The 10,382-nt window shown below is 35.6% G+C and overlaps 1 protein-coding gene across 19 annotated transcripts in view; it reads right to left on the bottom strand.

Annotated features, from left to right (window-relative positions):
- Nucleotides 1-10,382, bottom strand: part of RBM26 (RNA binding motif protein 26) — a 113,988-nt gene that overhangs the window by 96,575 nt on the left and 7,031 nt on the right. For 18 of the 19 annotated variants that reach the window (XR_471536.3, XR_008913949.1, XR_008913948.1 and 15 more), the window contains exon 1: nt 10,342-10,382. This exon is cut by the window's right edge. The exons of the other annotated variant lie outside the window; for it this stretch is intronic. Coding sequence is in view for 12 of the 18 variants with exons in the window: in XM_056807218.1 (XP_056663196.1) it covers nt 10,342-10,382 (41 nt within the window). In the remaining 6 variants the exon portion in view is untranslated. The remainder of the gene's footprint in view (nt 1-10,341) is intronic. 19 annotated transcript variants of the gene reach the window in all.

Consider the following 10,382-nt stretch of genomic DNA (forward strand, 5'->3'; position numbering starts at 1 on the left):
TCACTCTCCTCCAAAGCCCCAAGTTTTCTCTTTTCAGTCAACAAGCATTGTTAGGTATTTTTATTATGTCAGGCACTGTGCTAAATGCCTGAGACACAAAGAAGAGAAAAAAACAACCTCTGCCCTGGAGGGCAGATACTCCCTTAGGAAAATGAGCAGCTCATATTCTAAGGAGAAGCATGTGATTAGGTATATACAAGATACAGACACTAAATAAATGAAGATTATTCGTTTAGGGGAAGACACTAGAAGCTGGGAAGACGGAAAACCCTCCTAAAGAAGACAGGATTTGAGCTGATCTAAGGGGGAAAAAAAGGCAAGGATACTAAGAGTGGGAAGTGAGGAAGAAGAGCACTAACCATGAGGAATAACCAAAGTAAAAAAGTGCAGAACTATGATATGGAATAGCAGCTACAATGACCAATCTATAGCAAATAAAGCTATACCTGGATCAGAGAATTCATGAAAAGAAGTAAAATGGCCTAGAAAGGTGGGAAGGGGCCAGAAAGTACAGAGCTTTAAATATCTTTTAAGACTTTATATTTTATCCTGGAAGTAATTGGGAAACACTAAAGTTTAAAGATTGAGGTATCATGCTATTCCAAGACTCCATTTGGGAAGCTGATGTTTTTTTTTTTTAACCTAAATGCAGAACAACAGAAGATCCTTTGCAACCTATTTAGACATATAGCACATAGTAAGCAGTTAATACCTTTATCTAGGAAGATGTTATCTTCTTAGCTATCACTAGAGATGTTAATACACAGGATTATTCATGAGAAATGTTATAGGGCAGTGATGGCGAACCTTTTAAAGACTACATGCTGAGCCCAGTTCTCCTCATCCACCACCCCACAAAGGGGAGGGAGAAAATGCTCCCACTGGGCTTCTGGGCTGAGAGGAGGATGATATGAAAAAATATCCTCAGGCACAGTGGAGAGGGGGAGGGGAGCAGCTCTGCCCAAGTCCCTCTGCCTTTCTAGTAATGAACTAGGGGAGGAGGGCATGCCCACAGAGAGCACTCTATGTGCCATCTTTGGCACACATGCCATAGGTTCACCATCACTGTTATAGAGGATACATATGTAGAGGGAGAGGGATAGAAGCCAGATCAGTGTTCTCCAAACTGTTCTGATCACATACCGTTACTAGTAAAAAAAACTAAGTATACCTTAAATATTTATATTTAATTGTTCACAAAGTTTGCATATGTACCACTGTACTAATAATTATATACATCACAAATATCCTAGAGTCAATAAGGGAGCTAACTGACTAGACATCATCTAACCTTGACAGCTATTTATAAGAGGAACTGAAGTGAGATGTGTTAAAGAGACATCGCGAATCCCAACCTATCTTTCCAATTAATTTCACTGGACAGTTATATTGCCATCACATCCCCACAATGAAGCCAAACCAATTCTCTCAATATTCTCACACAGGGTATTCCAATTCCCACACTTTTATACTAGCTATCCCCTTTGCCTTAAATGAACTTCCTCATTACCTCCAAATCACAGTCCCTGGCTTCCTTTAAAATGCAGCTCAAGTACCATCTTCTACATGAAACTTCTCCTGATTCCTGCAATTTGCTAATGTCTTCCCTTCTAAACTACATGGTGCTTAGCTACTTAGTACATTTTGCGTTTATTAATTTTATATTTAAGTTGTATTTTTATATGTACTTTTCTTCCCCATTAAAAATAAACTCAATATGAGTAGTAATTTCTTCAAAAGTGTTTAATAGGTATTTGTTGACTGATTGCTATTACAATAATTCAGGTAAGATAGAAAACAAGGGCCTAAATTAGAATAGTGTCTGTGTGAATAGATAGAAGGTGTCAAATTTGAGAGAGATCTGGAGAGGTAGAAATGGCCAGACTCGGCAAATTAATGGATAGATGAAATAAGAATGAAGAGTCAAGATGACACCCTAAAGAGAAATAGGGAAATTTAGGAGGGGGTAGGTCTAAGGGAAAGATAATATAATTAAAATATCTCTGACACATAATGCAAGCTACTCATGCTTGCTCTTCCTGTGTGATCCTCTCAAAATGAAGGAAAGATAAGGGCTTTTACTAGTCACTGACCACCTTCACAAGATGATTTACCTTATAACTGGCCTAAGGGCTAAAATCCTGGTGGGAGGAGGAGGGTGTTATTAACTTTCATAATGAAGAGAAGGACTCTGGTGAGGGGTAAAAAAGGATAATGAAAATAAGTGTGCTCCTGAAATCTTACAATCATCATAGGAGGCCAGGATGCAATATTTTTTCCCATCTCTGACTGATTAACCACACATTCTTTGGGGGTCAAGCCATACCCTACTTTGCAGACCATAAGATTAGATTACCTCAAAGGTCATTTCCAACTCAAAATTTAATACTTAGAGAAAAATACTCCCAGAACTTTAAGGTGCTTTGGGTGGACATCTGAAAAGTTTTAGAATAATAAGGAAGTGAAGATATTGTAGTACAACTAGCCTTCATACAACAAAGTTGAGCAGTAAGATAAAGAAAAATGTAACTTTTAAGTTCCCCACTTATACTATATAGTTCTGTAAATGCTAGAGACAGCAATAAGACAAGGGAAAGAAACTACAAAGATAGGAAAACTGTAGATAAAACTAACCTTATTTGCTGATACTGCACTCAGAAAATCCCAGGCAATCAGCAAATGAGATAATTAGCAAAGTTGCAGGCTACAAAATAAACCCTCAAAAATCAACTGTATTTGTATATCATAACAACAAAATGTGCAAGAAAGTCAAGTCTCATTCTAAGCAACTAGAAAATATATATGACTTCTAGGGATCAATCCATGAAAGCACACAAGATTTGTATGTATTCAATAACAAAGTGCTCACTGAAGAAATAAAAAACTTAAAATAGTTGAGGAATATTCAGTGCTTATGCTTCTGTTATGCCAAAAAAAAATTTAAAAACAGCCATACTACCAAAAGTAAGTTATGCTTTTAAATGCTATACAAATCAAATTACACCAAGGGCATACTTTACAAAATTTGATAAGAAAACACAAAATTCATTTGGAAAAATATAATATCCAGAATATCAAGTAAAATGATGAAAATCATTAGGAATAAAGAGGAGAAAATACTTTCAGAATTCAAAATATATCATAAAGGCGTAGATATCAAAACCACCTTGGCATTGGTTAGAAGAGATGAATCAATGAAACAGACTAGACAAGGGAGAATCAGAAACAATAACCCCATTGTTTGATAAAATGGAAAACAAAAATCATCTAGGAAAAAATGTTATATTTGATTAAAAAAAAAACACAACTGTTTGGAAAACAGGAAAGCGGTCTATCAAGGCATAGACCACACTTACAATATATTCCAAAAGGATAGACAACCTTCATTTTCAACAACAAATTATAAAAACATTGTAAGAGAAGAAGATCATATTCTTCTCGGTTATATGTAGATATGTTCTTAACCAAATAAGAAATAATTATAATAGATAAAATGATTAATTTTGATTACATGAAAATGAAGAGCTTCTGAACAGTCAAAATTAATGCACTTAGAAGGAAAGTGGTGAAATGGGGGGAGGGAAATTTTTTAATATCAAACTAATTCAGAGTTTGGTGTCCAAGATTTTTAAGTAATTCAAATTAAAACGACCCTTGAGGTACCACTACTCACATTTAAGACTGGCTAATAGTCAGGAAAGAAAAATTATAAATGTTGGAGAGAGGATACAGAAAGAAATTCAGACACAAATGCCCTGCTGGTGGAGTTGTGAACTAATACAAGCATTCCTGAAAACAATTTAGAATTATGCACAAAAGGCTATAAAACTGTGCATACCCCCAATCCTAAAGAGTTTAAAAAAGGAAAAGCACCTGTATGTACAATAATAACATTTATAGCAGCTCTTTTTATGGTGACAAAGAATTGGAACTGAAGGGATGCCCATTAACTGAAGAATGGCTTGAATAAGTTGTGGTGTATATCATTGTGATGGAATATTATTGTGCCATAAGAATAATAAGATACTCTCAGAAAAACCTAGAAAATTTTTCATGAACTGCTGCAAAGTGAGCAGAATCTGGAGAATGTAATACACAATTAAAAGCAATATTTGTGGGATGATCAACTGTAAATGCTTTATGTAGTCTCAACAATATAATGAAGTAATTAGACAATTTTGACTTGTTTTGAAAAATGCTATCCTTCTCCAGGGAAAGAACTGAGGAAATATGAACTTAAATCACAGTATACTTTTTAACATTATTTTTTCTTTTTCCTTTTTAATAAATTTTCTTTCACAACATGACTAATAGGGAAATCTTTTACCTTACTGTACATGTATAACCTGAATCAAATTACTTGCCTTCTCAATGAGGGGGAGGAGGAAGGGAGTAATTTAGAACTCAAAAAAAAATTTTTTTTAACTTAATGTTAAAAAATTGTACATATAAATTGGAAAAAATAATTATGTATATGCATGTAATTAATAAATATGTAAGACTAAAAGTCCTTTTTAATAGTCAAGTGGTCATGGAAAATGAACAAAGTTCTCAAAAGAAGAACTGCAAAATATTCACAACCATAAGATAGAATGCTCCAATCATTAATAAGAGAAATGCAAATCGGGGGCAGCTGGGTAGCTCAGTGGATTGAGAGCCAGGCCTAGAAATGGGAGGTCCTAGGTTCAAATCTGGCCTCAGACACACAGCTGTGTGACCCTGGGCAAGTCACTTGACCCCCACTGCCTAGCCCTTACCACTCTTCTGCCTTGGAGCCAATACATAGTATTGACTCCAAGAAGGAAGGTAAGGGTTTAAAAAAAAAAAACTAAGAGAAATGCAAATCAAAACAAACCTAAGGTCTTTGCCTGTCATACCCTGAAAAATGGCAAAGACACAAAAAAGTCAATAGTCAATGGTGACGGGTTTGTGGGATGATAGGCACACTATGGGATGATATGCACACTAATACATTATTGGTGAAGCTGTGAAATGATACAACCATTTTGAAAAGCAATTTGGAATTATGCAAATAAAGTAACTAAAATGTCATTACTCTATAACCCAGAGACTCCCATTAGTGGGTTTATACCCTTAAAGAAGCCAAGAAGAATTGTCAAATACACCGAAATATTTATAGCAGTGCTTTTTTCTGATAGCAAAGAAACAAAGTAGATGTCCACTGATTGGGGAAGGGCTAAACAAACTGTGGTAAATTAATGTAATCAAATATTACTTTGCTATAAGAAATTATTTATGTGATAGTTATAGACCCATGAAAAGTTACAGTTATGGACCATGAAAAACCCACATAAAGTATTGCATAATGAAGCAGACAAAAAAATCCATATGCATAATGACTACAACAATGTAAATTAAACACACACACACACACACACACACACACACACACACACACACACATCAAACATAAATGTAACAAAATTTTAAAGATCAAGCATGAGAGGATACTCCAAACAATTCCCTTCATGGGAGTAGGGGTGAAAAAGTTCACAGGTACCTTGAAAAAAATCTGAAACCGTGGAACAACTATCAGCTGGGCTGATTTTTTTCCCTCTTCCTTTTCTCCTGCTTTGTCTTTTAAAAATACTATTTTAAAACAGTATTTTAGCTATAAGAGATGGCTCTCTGGAGAAGGGAGGAGGATACTGGGAAAAACTATGATGATGTAAAAAAAATCAATAAAAGCATTTTTAAAAGATAGGTAGATAAATGAACAAATGAAGTAATAAGCTAAATAAATGTTCTTATCTTGTGACAAAGACTTGAGTACATACTGAAAAAGAATGGAGAAATTAAAAAACATAATGTAGCCAAGTCCCAGAAAAGATGGAAGGGAAGGCAGAACAAATTTTTATTAAGCATATACTTTGTGACAGGTACTGTGCTAAGCACTTTTATACATACAGTAAGTAGTCTATGGGAAGAAAAAGGAATAAGCATGTACTACCTCATAGCTAGCAAGTACCTTTAAGCACTTTACAAATATTATTTAATTCAAGCACATTACAAATATTATTTCATCAATCATTCAAGGTAGATGCTACTATCATCCTCATTTTACATTGAGGAAATGGATATAGAGTTTAGTAACTTGCCCAGAATCTCACAGCTAGAAACTGAGGCCTAATTTGAACTTGAGTCCTTCTCACCCCATATCTAGCATTCTATCCACTCTATCATACAAAGAAAAAGGACAAACCTTGGAAATAAGGATTATCTCTGCTATTACAATTGTTACTTGATAACGTCTTTTGCAGACTAACCACCATACTAAACACTATATAGTCCATTCTCTGTTGTTTCCTTAAATAGAGTCAAAATCAATTAATCTATTACTCTATGCCAGGCATTCTGCTAGATGCTAGAGATACAAAGATATAACTTAAACAACCTCTGACCACAAGCTTATTTATTGGGGGAAGACAACATATATACATACATGCAGTTGCAAAATATACCCAAAATAAATACAAGGTAATTTGAGAGAGGCTAAAAAATTAGGAAATGCCTCATATAAAAAGTGACAATGGAAGTGAGCTTTGAAGGAAACTAGGATTCTAAGAGAGAAGTGAAAAACAAGAATGCATTCCAGGCAGAGGGGACAACCTGTGCAAAGACGAGAGAGAAGTCAGGCGCATTGAGGAATAACAAAACCAAGGTGGCTGAATCACAGTACTAGAAAGACAGTAATAATTAGCAAGGACCAAAAGTAAATTGGGATCCAAAATGTGAGGAGTTTTAAAATGCCAAGAGGGGTCTACTATATTTAATCCTAAAAGTAAATGGAAACCAGTGGAGTTTATGGATCCAGGAGAAATACTGTTGGACCTGTGTTTTTGGAAGAAAATTACTTAATGTTAAGCAGAGGAAGATGGGATTGAAAAAAAGATAATTGAAGCAACATTAATTAGGTGGTTAATAATTACATTCAGTTGAGGTGAGGGGTGTTAAGGGCATGAACTAAAGTAATGGAAGTGTGAGTGGAAGATGACAGATATTTAAGGTGTGGAATTGATATATTCTTAAAGATAATTTGAGGTCAGGTACTTTATAGTACACATTAAATGTCTGTTGAATTGAATTTAGATGGAAGGCAATTGCATGGTGGTAAAGTTGTAGAAACAAGAAGGGAAGGAAAAAAACTAATGTCTTTATACATCTTCTTGAGGTTAAAATCTAACCTAAGCAGGAATCCCTATTATATATGCCAATGGCCATACAGAATTCACGTGTAAACCTCTAGGAGAGAGCAATCCACTACCTCCAGGGCCAGTCCATTCCATTTTTGGATGACTGTTAGGAATTCTTTATGTTGACCCAACTTCCTGGTTCTTTCCTCTAAGGCCAAACAGATTAAGTCTACCTTGGTATGACAGCCCTAAAAATACTTAAAGATAGATAATAACGTTCTAAGTTTTTTTCTTTTCCAAACTAAACATTCAAAGTTCCTTGAACTTTTTCTAAATTATGGTCTCCAGGACTATTTTACGTTTATATGCTAGTTTTGCAAAATTCTTCCTAAAATTAACCTGAAAACTGAACATCATAAATATACTAGTCACTGTGCTTCTATAAAAGCAGTCAAGGTTTGCCATCAATTTTTTTGATTGTCATGACACACTCAATATAAATTGAATTTACAATCTACTAAAACCTTTCACTCCTTTTCATTGTAATACTTGCTAATCTCAACTTGATTTTTTTCTTAAATCAGGATTTGCCAACAATCCACAAGCATTAAGCAGCATCATATAGGAGAGTCAAGAGGTCCAGGTTCTATCACAAAGCTAGTTTTGAACCTGAACAAGTCACTGAACCTCTCTGTATTTCCATTCTTCATCTGAAAAATGAAGAACAGAAATAATCTTTTTAAAGGTCTCAGCTTTAAAATTATGAAATTATCAGATATGATATATTTGGATATTATATGAACAATTGGAAAAAACATTTTTTTAATTCTGTTAAGAAAAATTCTGAATAGAAAAAGCCTCGGATTTAAAATTACTTTTTAAAAAATCTAGGTGTTATGGGGAGATAACATTTCCCAGCATTTTCCCCCCAAGAAATTGTCTGTTGTTTTTCAGGCTACTATATGGGAAATTAAATAGCAATAAAAGGCAAAAAAAAAACAACTAACCCCTTGGAAAATGTATAAAATAAAATGAGGTTAATTACAGCAATAAAAAAAGTAAAAATGGAAGTTTAATAATAAGCATTTCAAAAATCCAAATTCAACCTAGAATTTTCAAATAACTTACAAGTTGGTTCTACACACACTCAATCTCTCTCTCTCTCTCTCTCTCTCTCTCTCTCTCTCTCTCTCTCTCTCTCTCTCTCTCTCTCTCTCTCTCTCAACCACCATACCCAAACAGAATGTAAATCAGATAACAGAAACTTTATATTTTATTTTCAAATTAAGCCTGTACTAATAGTGTAACATATGCTTCTCAGAGAGTCCAAACTCTAAAGCAAGCCTCCCAATCTTGGATTTTGTTTTAAAATTCTTTTCTTCCAAAGTTGAGACATAAACCTAGATGAAATGCATAATACCTATCAACACATATGTAGGCACACACATAAATATATTAAAAGGTATCTGGAGACATCTTAATAAAGATGAATAGACAACCACCAGTATAAAAGAACAAATGAACAAGACATCAAATAAAAAAGGATCAATAAGAGGAAATGATAAGGAATTTTGGTAGCGGCTTTAAAGTGTATAAAAGTAATCACTAGTAAACACTAAACACATTACAGCTATTAATAAAAACAGCAAAGCTTGGAGGCTTAAGAGGAGCTAAGAGGAGACATTTAGAAAATATAAATTCAGAGACTTAAGAAAAAAAGTATGGATATACATAAAACAGGTAGTTAATAATTTTGTCTTCTACTAAGTCAGAAAGAGGGGCAAGTTTGTAAGGCTGACAGGATACAAGGCAATATAAGACTTGAAAACTGCACTGCAATCGGTATTTAAGTTGGTACCTTTTCTAAATCATTTTTTAACATTAGTTATGTTTATATGTTGCACTCCAGACCACTATATTAACTGCCATGCTTTATTTAGGATACCAGTTCCAGAACAGTGCTGTGTATAAATATGTGAAATAGGTACTAAATATTAGAATCACAAAAGTTTAGAGTGAATAAACTAAAAGATGTTTTATCTTTCAAAAATCAAATACTCTGCTAAAGAAAAACAAAACACTAAAAATATCTAATGTTTAAGAGACCTCATTATTCAGGCCAATATTGTCAACATTTGCCCAGAAAAAAAAAATCAAGTATCCTGCAGAGGACGACACTGGAAAATACTTTTTAACCCAGCACTGACAATTTGGATAAAAACAGTTTCTCCAATGTCTGCAGTCTCTCTCCCTTTTAGGTTTTTAAATGAGATATCATTAAAATGTTTCTTAAATTTAATCTTTCTTTCTTAACCTAAAAATAAGCCAGCACTTTCAAAACACCCACTACCCATATTTTCCTACCCCAAATTTAACAGCCATACACTTCCTCCATGTCAATGGAGATCAGATGATTTTTATGTTTCAGGAAACCTACAGGTTGGACATTTGGGAGAGAGGGAAAGAAAATTGCAGAGAACATCAATAGGCGAGAAATTTGAAAAATGAGATCTTCTCAAGAAGATGTACGGATGTACCTTAGAATCACCTACCTGTTACATCTGCTATCCAAGAAAAAAGGAGGGGTCAATGGCAAATGGAAGACGTGGCCTTTCAGCAGGCATAATTGCTAATCTGAGGAAGGATGACAACCCCGTAATAGAACAAAAACACTCTCCCCCTGCCCTGGCACTAGAGTTAAGGATCCTAATCAGTCAGGACATCAGTATGCAACGGTTGGGGGGAGGGGAAATGATGACAGGTGAGCTCCAATTCCCCACGCAGGGCAGGAAACTCGAGAGATGGCTAACCGGGAGAAGAGAGGGTGGCTCCATGTAGCGGGGGAAGGGGAGGGCAGTAATAACGGGAGAGACACCGCGGAGGAGGGACCGGAACGGAATCGCGGGGCTTAGTTAGGAGACAGTTCGAAACCTCCGGGGTCACATGGGCCACGGGTGGGAGTGGAAAGTAGCTAGGTGCCAGAAGCCCCGGACCTGGTCTCAACTACCCCTCCTCCTGTACACCCCCCAACATACACCCACAAAAGCCAAGAAGAGATAGCGAAGAGCGACGGTAGATATCTCTGTGTACGGTGGATGTCTATGTACGTACGTACGTATACACACAGTCACGCGTGTCTTTCGGTCACCCCCCCCCCTCCCCGGGAAGACAATCCCCGGATACTCACATAGGCTCGAGGGTCTTGCTGAGCCAGGATTTGAGCGCTTC

This window comes from Monodelphis domestica, chromosome 8 (genome assembly GCF_027887165.1).
Source record: "Monodelphis domestica isolate mMonDom1 chromosome 8, mMonDom1.pri, whole genome shotgun sequence".
Classification (NCBI taxonomy): domain Eukaryota; kingdom Metazoa; phylum Chordata; class Mammalia; order Didelphimorphia; family Didelphidae; genus Monodelphis; species Monodelphis domestica.